At 46.8% G+C, this 14431-nt stretch overlaps 1 protein-coding gene across 2 annotated transcripts in view; it reads left to right on the top strand.

Annotated features, from left to right (window-relative positions):
- The window catches only part of KLHL6 (kelch like family member 6), a 52913-nt gene extending 45943 nt beyond the window's left edge, over positions 1–6970 (top strand). For both annotated transcript variants that reach the window (XM_041003082.1, XM_041003081.1), the window contains exons 5-7: positions 1148–1350; positions 4456–4669; positions 6163–6970. In XM_041003082.1, coding sequence (XP_040859016.1) covers positions 1148–1350; positions 4456–4669; positions 6163–6464 — 719 coding nt within the window. In that variant the 3' untranslated portion in view covers positions 6465–6970. The remainder of the gene's footprint in view (positions 1–1147; positions 1351–4455; positions 4670–6162) is intronic.
- The last annotated feature ends 7461 nt before the right edge of the window (positions 6971–14431 follow it).

The raw sequence follows: 14431 nt of genomic DNA, 5'->3' as shown, positions 1-14431 counted from the left end.
TCCTACTGGTGCAAACAGAATTAAAGTGGACGAGGGTTGTTTGGGCAGCATCAATTGGAATCTGGGAGTGGGAGAGGCCTGGGAGGGTAATAGTGGGCTCACCCCTCTTGGGTTACCACTTCCACGGGAGGACATAAAACTAAGATAGCGGCTGGGGTGGAATGGGGTGTGGGACAGACTGGATTACTGCTACACTTACTGGCAAACCAGGGTAGGGGCGGTCCTGGTGGGGGTTATTGTGGGTCGCTCCAACTAGGCTGCAGCTACCACTGGTTTATGTGAGGGCCAAGTATGTGCTGGGCAGAACCAGGCTGGACTGCAACACCCATTGGTTCCAGTGGAAGTCGGGAGTGAAAACAGAACCAACCCAGCAATTGCAACCACCAGCTGATTGGAGCGATGGACGGTGCCAGGCCCTGTACTTGTTAGCACATACAAGAAGTTTCTTTGGAGATCTTCCTAATCTAAATGCTGGACTCAGAACCCTAACGAAGAAAAGAGAGAAGACAGAACGGGTCAACCAACCATCTCAGCTATGATGGACTATGTCTATCAGTGGATTTTTCAAAGACCTCATAGTGCTTGGAGTGGCAAGATTGACAGCGATTCATAACTGTTGCAATATCAAAACCACTTGAGCAAGAACCTCAGAGCATGCCCTACACCCGGGACTTGGGGAGGGTGGGAAATTGGGTGGGCCTTCTCCCTTAATACCCCCCTTTTAAACATGAAGGTAACAATATGGAAAACATACTAGTATTATCCACTTTCCTGTAGCCCTTGAACCTTCTTACTCTAACTAAATATGTAAAGAATGTCAAAATAAATTTTATTAATAATAATAAAAAAAAGACTTCTAAAACAAAAAAATAGGACAAGATGAGGCCAGTGACCTGGAAAAGCAGTAGGCTGCGATCTGCGGTGCCAGCATCACACACAGGTGCTGGTTCGAGCCCTTACTCCTCTTCTTCCGATTCAGTTTCTTGTTAATGCACCTGGGAAAGCACTCGCCTCCAGGGTTTCTCTTCTCTCCCTTGAGGGTACAGCAGGCTTGGAGGCTGGCACTTCTGGCCACCAAGAAAGCTGTGGGAGAAGCTGTGCTGCCAACACACCAGGTGATACCTGTCTGCTTTGTTTTCTCTTGCAGGTGGCAAAGAAACACAGCACGATGTCTGGAAATATAACTCTTCCATCAACAAATGGATTCAGATTGAGTATTTGAACATTGGTCGCTGGAGGCATAAGATGGTGGTGCTGGGCGGCAAGGTGTATGTGATCGGAGGGTTCGATGGCTTGCAGAGGATCAACAATGTGGAGACCTATGACCCCTTCCACAACTGCTGGTCAGAAGTACGGAACATAACTTGTTTGTGTTGTTACTTCAAAGACTTTCTGAAAGGTGCAGTCATCCCTGCTAATCCATGGATTCTACTTTTCTGGTCTCAGTGGAATCCACTGTCAGCTGGGGTCTAAAAATATGTGTGTATCACTGGATATTTAGAGAGACATAGAGGGAGGGGGTACACTAGTCTAGAATTCGTATTTTCATAACTTTCATGACAGCATTTTGTGATCATTGCTGTGTTTTATGATTAGGTGTTGCTAATCTCGTTCTGTGACTAACTCATATGAATTAAACTTTGGTGCAGGAATGTCCTGGGGTACTTCAAAAAAGTTAAAAGACAAACCCCCAAACTTCCAAACATTTTTAGAGAAATGGAATTTAAAGATAGGTTTACTTTGGCACATAGAATTTTTGAAATTAACAGTTTTATCATAATATTTATTATAAACTTGAAAACCTCTCATGCATGCCTTTCAGATATTTTGCACTAAAAGTAAGTGTACTTAAAGATGATCTATTTGAAAGGCAAAGTGGCAGAGGAAGAGGGAGAGACAGAGAAAAGATTCTCCACCCCCGCCATGAGACCATCCACCAGTTGACCCCCCCAAATGGCTGCAGGCAGAAGCCAGGAGCCTGGAACTCTGGGTCTCCTATATGGGCGGCAGGGCTTCTTATTCTGCTTTCCCAGATGCATTAGTAGAGAGCTGCTTTGGGAGCAGAATAGCCAGGACTGGAACCAGTGCTCTGATACAGAATGCTAGCACCGCAGGCAGCAACATCACCCCTGTGCCACAATGGTGGCTCCAAAAATGTCCTTGCCTTGCTTACACAAGAATCGTATATGGGTGCCTGTTCGTTCCCTGGCAGCCCTGCTTCCCATGCAGCTCCCTGCCTGTGGCCTGGGAAAGCAGTCGGGGATGGCCCAAAGCCTTGGGACCCTGCTCTCACGTGGGAGATCTGGAAGAAACTCCAGGCTGCTGGCTTCAGATCAGATCAGTTCTGGCTGCTGTAGTCACTTGGGGAGTCAATCAGTGGACTCTCTATCTCTCTTTTTCTCTGCATAGTTGACTTTCCAATAAGAATATGTAAATCGTAAAGAAGTCAGCTCTTATGGATTTTCCCATTAATGATGAATTGATCCTACTCCAGTGAGCTGGGCTTTAGTAGTGCAGTCTTGGCTGTAGATCAGACCCAGGGAGAGTAAAGTGATTGCACCTGGGGTATTTCAAGTTTGTTCTCAATGTCAAATTTCCTTCCTCCAGATCAGCTCATTTATGTTCCAGCTCTGGGGAGGGAAAATCACAGCAGAGACAGCCACCAGGTTCCTGTGACATCTAGCCATCACTTCTCAAATGCTCTGAAAAATACCATTTGTGGTGCTCCTATGTTTAAGGAGGATTACCCGATATTTTCTCGAGTCCTAAGTCCATCACAGAGATGCTCCATGTAGGAGCATGTACATGGACTTTTAGGAGTCCTCTTGAGTGTTTTGGGGTTCACAGTGTGGAAACACAGATCTGGCTGGGTTTCCAGGTCTGCAATGCTGCTTTGCAGCTAGAGAGGCTGCCCACTTGTGGCCACCTCCAACACTTATGCCAGTGTTTTCTCCCAGATTTAAGCAGTAAGGACAGTCAATGCTGGCACATAGAAGGCCACCTGGAAATGTTGCTTGATGAATGAGCAGGTGAATGAATACGAATAAGCATGTTTGAAAACCCATGTGGCATGCTGGCGTCACTGTGTAAGCATCTACTCTGGCCTATTCCTTCCTTCCTGAGGGCTGGACTCTGACAGCAGCATATGGTTGACCAACACACAGCCTACCCTCATCTTCCTGGAGCCTGGAGAGGGGTAGGAAATGGCTTGATTCTTTGTATATCTTAAGGAAGGTCTAGGTTATAGGCCTTTCCCCTTAGGCAAAGGATGCCCAGGTTTGTGTCTCCTTGGTGTCAGGATTGTGTCCTGTGAGCCCCTGTGGCCATCTGGGCAGCAGGACAGACACTTCTCTCTATGCCTTTTGTTGCATGCAAGGGAGCCAATACAGTTGTGGTGGATGGTGGGCTCATGCCCCAAAGAACTCTCAACCCTGAGCTATAGAACAGTGTTCTTTTTTTGTTTTTTAAAGTTTGATTTAGTTTTTTAAAAGATTTATTTATTTTTATTGGAAAGTCAGATTTACAGAGGAGACAGAGAGCTTTTGTCTGCTGGTTTACTGCCCACGTGGCTGCAATGGCTGGAGCTGAGCCAATCCGAAGCCAGGAGCCAGGAGCTTCTTCCAGGTCTCCCAAGTGGGTGCAGGGTTCCAAGGCTTTGGGTCATCCTCACTGCTTCCCCAGGCCACCAACAGGGAGCTGGAAGGGAAGTGGAACAGTTGGGACATGAACTGGCGCCCATATGGGATCCAGCGGCACACACAAGCTGAGGACTTTAGTTACTAAGCTACTGTACTGGCCCTGTTTTTTTTTTTTTAAATAATATTTATTTGCTTTTATTGGAAAAGCAGATTTATGGAGAGGAGAGACAGAAAGAAATATCTTCCATCCTCTGGTTCACTCTCCAAATGGTCACAACAGCCAGAGCTGACTGATTTGAAGCTAGGAACCAGAAGCTTCTTCTGGGTCTCCCATGAAGATGCAGGGTGTGTCCCAAGACTTTTGGCCATCTTTTATTGCTTTCCCAGGCCAAAAACAGGGTGCTGGGTGGAAAGCAAAGCAGCCAGGACTTGAAACAGTGTGTCTATGGGATCCCACCTGGTAAGGTGAGAGCTTAGCCATTGAGCCACCTCTTTGGGGCCAGCAGTGGGGTTTATAAAAGCAAAAACCACAAACCGAGAGGGGCCCAGGGGGATTGAGCTAATGTAGAACTATCTTAAGGTTGAAAAGTTACTGATCACTAAGTTTGCAAGCCTTTGTTGCTGTACCATTTCTCCTAGTTATGCTTGAATAGCCTAGCCAGGGATTCAAGCATTCTTGTCAAGCAGGATGTGGTTTTCTCAACTAGGCTATAGGCTCACAGATCGGGGTTGTGGGTGGTAATCTCACCTAAAGTGGAGCCCAGCTCACCATGATATCCCTCATGTCAAACCTATTATTTCCCTTGTGTCTCTGCAGGCTGCACCCCTCCTTGTCCATGTCAGTTCTTTCGCAGCTACCAGCCATAAGAAGAAGCTCTATGTGATTGGGGGAGGGCCCAATGGGAAACTGGCCACGGACAAGACTCAGTGTTATGACCCTTCAACCAATAAGTGGACTTTAAAGACAGCCATGCCTGTGGAGGCTAAATGCATCAATGCTGTGAGTTTCAGGGACCGCATCTATGTTGTTGGTAAGTGAGAAATGGCTTCCTGTGTATTGAATGGCTTCTGAGGTACTTATGCAGCCATGCAGGTGGAGCAGCTAGGGCCCTCCTGGAAACACCTTGGTCTCCTGGGTGACATGGGACGAACATGTGGGTTTGGTTCAGGCCTTGGTGGAACTTTGAGTCTCGGAGGCAGAATTAGCTCATTTTTAGTAGCAGTCTTCAAAAAGTTCATAGGAAAGTGAAATTTAAAGGTAATTTAGTCACATAATGCAATGTAATTAATAAAAAAAAAAGGTAATTTAATGTCTGTGCAAAAAACTGAAAAATCTATGCATGTGAGAACACTTTGAAAGTCCATGAAAAGTGTGTACTATGATAAAACTCTCCATTAATTTCAATTTTTGCATGAAAATAAGCTTATATTTTAATTCATTTCCTCACAAATATCTTTATGTAAACTTATGCAAAGTAGATTGACAGGGGAGGAGCCAAAAGTTGCCATTGGAGTGGCTTTATGTTGCAGGCATTGGCAGATTAGAATATACACTTTAAAGTGTGTAAGTACCATCAAGATGGCAGTCAGTATTACCTCTCACTCTGTGTTCATGGGACTTCTGCTTCCCTTACTCACCCTGGAGTGGCAGTTAGTTGGCAGGAAAGTGTGGCCATCCAGACCCCAGTTGGCCAGTAATTGTTAGGGATGTGGCTGTCCATCCTGCCTACACATTAGAATCACGTAGGGAACTTTTGGCAGAACTATGGGGAGCTGAGCCTTACCTCAGACCTAGGAGGTCAGGATGCTGAGCAATGGAGTATCTGTGTTCTCAAGAAGTTCCAGGTAATTTCCAGGTACATCCAGGATCGAGAAACACCAGTTAAGGAGATGCCAGAAAACAAGTTAACTTCAGCGATTGACAGCTTGGCAGAGAAGGCTTCCTAGAGGCAAACCATTGGAAACAATTAAGGAAAAGATACTTGGATCCCTGCTTTGGATGTTTGGGAATTTTGCTTATGGTCAGCCTCAGGATGCCTTCAGAAATCTAAGCTCTGCATGGGCTGGTGTCTCAGATCAAGCATAGGCTGTGAAAAAATGCCACTGCCCAGCCATTTCCCTGGGCTAATGGCTTCTACATGCCACCTCTGCCAGGTGCTGGATGTGCACGTGTCTTCTAGCTTTTCTTCTCCACCATGGTCTTGGTGCTTACAGGCACAGATCAAAAAGTGGCAGAGCTGGGTATACGGGTTGAGTCCAGGTGGAAATTCTTCCCAAGGAGCTGTCTGGGGGTGCATTGGGCAGCTGTATTCATCAGATGAATACAGCTGGCTGCAGAACCTCAAGGCTGTTGTGAAGTGTTTCTGCACTTACTGTCCTTTGAGGTCCACTCTGGCATATTGGAGAGCTGCTAGCCTACTGTTTGTCTTGGCAAAGTGATGGACTTGCCCGAGCCAGAAGTAAGATGCTGTGGGTTAACGGGAGAGAAAGCAGAAACAATGATGTGCTTCCTCTTGCTCTTCAGGAGGGGCCATGAAAGCACTGTATGCCTACAGCCCGCTGGAAGACAGCTGGTGCCTGGTGACCCAGCTGAGCCACGAGCGGGCCAGCTGTGGCATCGCGCCCTGCAATAACCGACTTTACATCACTGGAGGGCGGGATGAGAAGAACGAGGTCATTGCCACTGTGCTGTGCTGGGACCCAGAAGCCCAAAAACTGACAGAGGAGTGCGTCCTGCCTCGTGGAGTGTCACATCACGGCAGTGTCACCATCCGGAAGTCATACACCCATGTGCGGAGGATCGTGCCTGGAGCAGTGTCTGTGTGACTGTGGGAGGGGAGCCTGGAGACACTCAGCACTTGGTCTCTGCCTCTCCACCATGTGTAGTCCTGTATGGCTGGTATTTGAGGTCATCTCTTGGGGGCCTTCTGGGGCTTCTTATAGGGGCATCTCAGAAGTCACGGGCCTGGGACACTGAGACCAGCCTGGGGTGTTTGCCTGACCTACCTCAGGAGGGAAGACGGGAAGAGTGATATTAAACATCCAAGACACACTGACTGTGTGTCCTTGCCCATCAGCTCATTTAACCATCATGATGACCTAGAGCTGGATACCATCTCTCCTGTTTACAGGTGCAGAATCTAAGTCTCAAAGGCGGAGACTTGCCCCCATAGGACAGCAAGTAACTAAGCTGGGCGTCTTTCCTTTCCAAGGGTCGTGCCCACCCTGCCACCAGTATAGCCATCTCTGCATTTGGGAAAGCAACAGGAAGCAAAACCTGGCTCACGTCTTGTTTTGACAAATCTTGCTAGAAGATTCACTCAGCAAGCCAAGGAAATGAAGGGGTTTCCCTTTGCTATTTAAAAGCCACAAAATCTTTTGCATTAGAGCCTTTTGTGCTCCTGGGCAAGGGCATGTTCTGATAGGTTCTTCCACCTGACAGGTTTGGAAAGAGGTTTGGGAGGGCTAATTCACTTTGAAACAGATGCCGGACTTACAGTCTGTTCTCTCCCCATGGAAAACTTGTACTTAAAAAAATATGTGTGTATTTGAAAGGCAGAGAGAGAGAGAGAGGGAGAGAGAATGGTCCTATCTGCTGATTCAGCCCCAAATACCCAGAGGCCAGACTAGGCCAGGCTGAGCTGCCACCAGGAGTCAGCAGCTCATTCTTGATTTTATTTGAGCCCTTCCTGCTGCCTCCCAGTGTCTGCATTGGCAGGAAACTGGAGTCCAGAACCAGAGCCAAATATCGTACCCAGTGTGGGACTTTGTGCATCCTGACCAACCATTAAGCCAAATGTCCACTTTGAAAGCCTCTTCTTTTCTTTTTTTTATCATCACAGAATGGCTCACCGGGCACTGGAACTTCCAGACAGAATTGTAGCTTTAACACAGTCTTGCCTCTTCCTGTCCAAGAGTCATAGTGCCATGTAAAAACGAGATTCCCAGAGGCTCCACTTACTGTGTTTGTAGACAGTGTGTTAATACTGTTGGCCAATACAGAGGTCACAGACTTTTCCTGACTGCTTGATTTCTACTTTGTAGACAATGATTTGGGTACTTGGTACTGAGACCCCCACAATCTTACCACCTGAGCTTTTAGGGTCTTTATAAAGCCTTCCCATTTATTTTTTTGCATCATCAGCTCAATTTTGACTCAGACTCTGTCATTCACTCTAACAAAAGGGCTTTCAAATGAGCTCACTGGGAACGCATTCTAATCCCTTAGTTGGAGAAGCCATTTAAGAGATCCTGTTTCACACGCTGCAATTAAACAGTGACGGGGCTAACAACATAGCAACTGCATCACCCAATGAGCTGCATTTTCGTCGCGTGATTTAAATTCTCTTTATAAAGTTTTAGTTCATGTCAGGTGTGGCATACCGAGCTCGTACTTCTCAGCAGTTTGGGAAGTTAGAGGTCTTGGAGTGGACAGATAATGAATTAAAGTCTCATGCAAAAGTGATGGTTGGAATATGCTAATGATCAAATCAGATAATAACAAATGGAAAATTATGAGTGAATTTTCTTGTTTATGTCAAGTTCATTGACGATAAAGTAAATGCATGCTCATGTGTGAAGGCTTTGTGCCTTAGAGTCAAGGGTGACAGTCTGCTCCCTGCTAGGAAAAGTAAGATGGGACAATGAAAACATACTTGTGGAAATTCAGAACACATGATCACCTACTTGTAAGCACTAGTAACAGTTGTGAATCTGTCAATGGAAGCAGTGTATTCTGGTTCAGTTAGGCAACCATTCATGTATATCAGGCCTAGACAAGACCAATGAAGGACAAATCCCCACCCTAGAGACACTCAAAAAGTGGGTAAGTAGGCCATGGCTCCATATTCTAATTCCCCTTTTCTCCAGGTTAGCTAGAAAGGAGACGCCTTTGGAGCTGCCAGGTTATTTCCTGGTTGTTTTCGCCTTTCAAGGTGTCCCTGTGGGAAGCAGCCTGCTCACGACAGGCTGACCTGCTTGTCGCTTAGAGATCATTGCCAGCCATAGGAACACTCCAGCTCCTTCCAAAGAATGTTGGAGAGAAGAACTTGCAGAGGGGAACTCCCGTGTATCATCAGGCCACCTAGAGAGCATCGCCCCCAAGACCACACTCCAGTTGCAGTACTGAGAGCCTCTGCAGCAGGTGAAGATTAGTCTTGACTTCTCAGCCTAGATGCAGAACTCACATCTCATACCCAAATGAAGGCCAGAGAAGGACGTTTTAGGATTTTGTAGTATTAGATAAGCAGTTGAATTATAAAATCTCAGCTACCCTGCATTTAGGAAATAGAGAGTCCTGCCAGTGGCAGGAGGAAGGCGTTATGAAGGCCTGTGAAGGAGATTGAGAGTTTTGCCCACAAACCTGCCAGAGTGTAGCTTCTAGGCAAAGAAAACAAGTTTAATCACTTTGGGGAAGTTTTGTAAGAATTATCATCAGGAGTTAGGTTTCTAGGTGATAGCCAGGTGTGTGTGGCAGGGGGTGTGTGTGGGGGGGAGCAGGTGTTTGAAAGTCTAATTTCTGTGCCAGGATAAGAAAAAAAGAACTGAAGTCCACAAATGCATTAGCTGTTGTAACCCACACAGCCAGCACGGAGGCATAAGATAAGGGCAGAGATAAGGGCCCTTAGGACCAAGGCAGGACAAGGGAATGTTCTGGCATAGCAGGCTGCGCTCCAGCAGGACCTGTGAGTGGCATCCCCAGCTGGGAGGCAGAGGCTGGGCTAGACAAAGGAGGTCAGGTCCAAAGAGGAGTTCTGGAAAATGACATCAGGGGCTCTGGAGTTTGTAAGCAGGAAGGATCAGGGAGACCCAGGGCCAGGCTGTGCTCGCAAGACAACAAGATGGGAATCCAATTCCGAGAACCGAATTGCAAACCAGAGCAGGAGCAGCACTTGCAACAAGTTGTGATTGCCTCTGAGCTGCCAGGCCAGGTCTCCCCTCATACAGGACCCAATATCTTTTAGTGGAATGGAGGTTGTGGTGAGGCTAATGGGCTCCAGCTGCCTAGGCTGGTCTGAAACAGACCAGGAGCTAAGCAACACCGTGGCATCAACACATAAATGTTCTCACCCAGGTTGCACTGACTCCGGAAGCTCACACACAGACACAGTGCCCTTGAACTCCAAGCAAACTCCATGCTCAGGGAAATACACATATCATCTTCTTGCAGCTGTGAAAGCATAGCTTTGCTATTTATAAAAGTCCTGGAGGGGCTGCTGTTAATGATTTATTCATCCTGCTTGACTTTGAAAAACAGAAGGACTCAGCAGAATTTCTAAATGGGCGGGGGGGGGGAGTCACCCCAGCTGGAATTCCTTTTATAAAGTCGTAACTTGGGGGTTGCAAAGTCCTTTTCCCCCTTGGTGTCTGAGCAATGTGTTGGATCTCAGAGTTGGATGGATTGACCCTTGTGGAAATCTACTTTTGTCTCGAAGCAAAGGAGAAGTTGTCACACTTAGCAAAACGAATGTTCGAAGCGTTTTGATGATATGAAGTTGTATTTTGTTTTACAATAATAAAGCTATTTTTATAGATAAAGAGATACAAGGCATATTTATTCAATAAAGTATGTTTCGGATGGCTAAAAATGTGTTGTATGCAGTGCTACATGGATTTTGGGGGGGTTTATTTTGGTTGATATGAATAAATTGTGTCAATTGAAATTAGTTTAGGAATTGAAGAGTAGAAACATTCGGAAAGGCTTAGCTAAGTTTGTAGACAAAGATCTGTTAGGTTTTATTTACAGAATGGCAAACAGTGGATAGGCTCCCCTGCCCCCACCAAAGCTGCACTGCTTCTCTTTTACCAGTCCAGTTGCAAAGTGGCTGACTTCCATCCTGTCTGGCGTTGCCTCTTGTCACAGGGTGATTCTTGCTCTGTCTTCTGCAGAACACTGCGTCTCCCTGTGCTCTGCCTCTCAGCCCTGGCATGTGCACCTTGAGGTTGGAGAGGGAGCTCACTGCACAGCCTGTCAGGATTCTGTGAACTCTGGCTTATGGTGTAAGGACCCTGTGCATGTGGGAAGGACACCCAAAGCTTGTAAGAAGCATAGGGCTGTGTGACCAGCTTGGACCATCCCCATTGAGCCTGCTTGGTGATAGATATTCTTGTCCTTTGGCTTGGGAGTTTACCTTGGATAGCACAGTGGCAGGGTTGCTTGGGAGTGGGTCTTGGGCCATACAGTCCACAGCTGTGGATCAAAATGAGATTCTGACTTCACCTTTGTTGCTGAGCCCTTAGATCTTCTGGCTGGGGAAATGACTTCAACCACCATCTGATGTAGGCGTTCCCAGGCAACACCTGCCATCTGCCTGTCTGTCTCTGGCTTTTGCCTCTGTTAGGGACTCCTTTGGCTCTGCTCCCACAATCCCCAAGCTGCCCAGCAGCAACCTGCCTGCTTAGCAGCCTCTGAAGTTCATTTGTATGTTCATCTCTGACACCTGGGAATTTTCCTTTGTTTCTTGCATGCTCAGGAGTCTGCTTGGTTATTTATTGTTTTGACCATCTGTCTTGAAACCTGTGCCCATTCATCTCTGATCATCTGCCGGGCCCTCACCTGCTACCTCTGCTGGGGTCCCCAAGACAGAAAATCACGGCTGTCCTTGTCTTGACCTGTGGCTACCCCAGTCTCACCATGTCTCTAGAATGTTCTAATTCATGAGGTTTAGGGAAATAATGAAAGACGATATAGAACTTCCTGCCTGTAACTTCTTTAGGATGGCTGAAATTGAATGGAAGGTTGAAGAGTGTAAGACATCTGTAAGGGAGCTCCACCACTGGCTTGGCAACACTATGACATTACTCTAGTTCCTTCCAGTTTGGCAGTAGTGACTTGCCCGCTTCCCCACCAGGGACAGAATAGGCCTTCCTAGCCCCAACTCCTATTTCTGTAAGGAAAGAGTCCTGTACCCAACTCTTAATTTCCCAAAAGGCATCAGAGATTAGCCTCGAATAGTTAAACAAGGCTTGGCCGAGGACTGTCAGGTGCCAACAGGAGATAAACACAGAAAGAAAAAGGCATCTGGATCATGGGGAGAGGGGACAGCTTGAGCGGTCCCTGAGGAGTGAGGATGTGTGGGTGTGCATGGTCATGCGTGCATACACATACATGTGATGTCAAAGACAGACAAAGCTAGACATTATTCAGAATGGAGAAATCAGGAAGAAATCAGGAAGAGCCCAGCCCCATTTTGAGGTGTATGGAGGTAACTGGGCCTTAGCATGGAGTAGAGAGGCAGAGTGAGGGGGTGCAGGTGACCTGAAGCAAGCAAACACACTCACAAGGGGTAGGCAGCAGGAACACATCAGGCCTGCTTCTCTGATGCTGACTCTCAGCTGGTGAAAGGTCTCCTGTGCTGTAGGAGATAGGCACTATGACGTCTTTGCAGGATGGATGTGAACCCTGAGAAAATGTTGTTTGCGGGGGTGGGGGAAGGAGGTGGGTCAGGGTCCCTTGTAAGGTCAGGGTTGGAGACAGAATCAATGGCAATAGAGATTAAGCAGCCTTGAGCTTTTCTAGGAAGCAGTTCAAAAGGGGCTGAATCATCCAGGGACGTGGCCTTAGGCTACCAGAAGCTGTGCTGACATCTGTTCAGAGGAGTGGCGCGTGGATGCTGAGTGCTTGGGTGCCCAGGCACATTTGGCTTAGGAAAAGCTAGAGACGAACAAAGCACAGGTGTGGCCACCACTCGCACTGCTGTCAGCAGGCCTATTTTGAGGCCAGGAGTGGCTCCTCCTGGAATCTTCTGAAGATAAGGAAATAGCAAAATCGTATGAAAACTTCCTTGAGCTCACATTGGCTAGAGCATGCTTTCACACTTTCTGGCTTTATCTCACAATAAGAATGAGTTTTTCAGCGTTTCCTATGCTATCTTTTTCTTAAAATTCTGTTCAAAATCTACTGAATTAGTTTCATTGCCTACCAGTGGGTTGCAAGTCACAACTCATATCTGAAAGGCACAGGGTGGCATGCACTGACCTGGGCAGGGATGAAGGACGGCTGTTGAGAAGCCCTTGATGTAGCCCTCCCAGCAGCATTCAGAGAAAGCAGAGAGGGACTCTGACTACACTGAGAAGTCTGCGAGCTTGGCCTCAGATAAACATGGCCTTTGTGGGTGAAATCTTCTTTCATCATGAAAGTGTGGTAAGAGGAGCTCCTATTGGGTAATTTCCCAGAAGCGTGAGACCAATCCAGAAATAGATTAGCACAGTGATGAACTAGTAAGGTAGAAGTGCTGAAATCTCTCACTGCCAAAGTACATGCTGAGAGAATGCTGCATTTCCAGGGGAGACACTGTAGAAGCCCAGAGGACAAACGGATCATCAGGCTCTGCTCTCCTGAGCCCTGGACGGGCATTAAAGAATAAACAACACAAGTATTTATTGGACCCTTTTTTCTTTTCAGGTGTGATTTTAGACACTTTCATGTCTTGCAAATCCAAGTTGGCAATGCCCAGGGGGGGCAGTTGGCAGCGAAGATTTGTCATCCTTAATGGGATGTTTTTATAAACTTAGAAATGTTGAAGAAATTCTCCAAATCTTTGGGTTTTTTTTTTTCTGATTTTGTTCTGGGGCATTCCCATTTTGGTGGGTTCGGGCTGGCTCCCCTACATCCTGGTCCCATCATCCATCCAGCAAAGGGATTTGTGACCCTGTAACCTGTTTCTCTGCTCAGCATCCTTGCAGTCTCAGGAGCATCAGTGGGGATGCTAGAGAGAGGATTTGGAGGAAGGTAAAAGAGAGTGAGAGTCAGAATCGATGGAAACCAGGGAGCGCCAAGCAGCTGCTCTAAGCCAGGGGGGGTGAGAACATTAGCCAGATATGTAGCTTACCTTTTAAGCCACTGCACTGTGGGGTTGTTTCTTTCACATAGGGAACTACAACCCATGGTAAAGAATTTTCTCTAGAACATAAAAAATGTGCTTCTTTTCACTGATTGGGCTAGTCACTGAAATTTCTGTAATTTTAATTTCTCTATTTTCTATATTCTACACAATTTTATACAGTTTAGATTAACTTGCAATAATTGGACCTATGGAAGTCTAGGAAATCTTTGAAAACATCTTGGTGGCCTCAAATAATGTTGAGAGTCAGCAAAGGGAGAAGTGAACTACACAATTAGCCCTCCGTTCTGTTTCCACCGTGTAGATTCAACCAATCTGGGAGAGAAAACACTTGGAAAAACAGCTGTACCTGTACTGCGTATGTGCAGACTTTTCCTTCTTGCCCTTACTCCCTAAACAGCGTAGCAACTCTTCCTGTAGCGTTTACATTGCATTATGTAAATCAGGTATGGGGAGGATGTGCTTAGGTTCCGTATAAACCCTGCACAAGTGTATCTAAAAGACCTGAGCATCCATGGATTCTGGTATCTTCAAGGGTTCTTGAACTGACCTCCTCAACACAGAGGCACGAATAGGAATAAATGATCTTCTGCAGCTAAGTGCAAACCAGCAAATCATTTACAAGTCTGTACACTGATTCGGTTGCCAACGAGAGGATAGGTGCTGAAGTGTTTGCTCTCTGCGGTGTTGGACAATGCATCTTCCTGGGTGGTGAGCTGCAGTGCTCGACAAGGACCCAGGCTGGTGACACGGTGACGGTTGAAAAAGGCACAGCTTCGTCACACAGCCTCTGACTCTGATTTGCCTCGCTTTGCACACAGGCTAATCATAGACTACATCTCACTAGGTGTTGCTGAGCACTAGACGAGATCAGACAAGCAGAAAGCTCAGCTCATTGCCTGACAGGCTGTCAGTGGGCCACACACATTAGCTGTTGGGATTGTCCTTGAC

Source organism: Ochotona curzoniae, unplaced genomic scaffold, assembly GCF_017591425.1.
Source record: "Ochotona curzoniae isolate NIBS_2020 unplaced genomic scaffold, NIBS_Ocur_1.0 scaffold_2587, whole genome shotgun sequence".
NCBI lineage: Eukaryota > Metazoa > Chordata > Mammalia > Lagomorpha > Ochotonidae > Ochotona > Ochotona curzoniae.
This window is presented reverse-complemented; position numbering and strand designations above follow the sequence as displayed.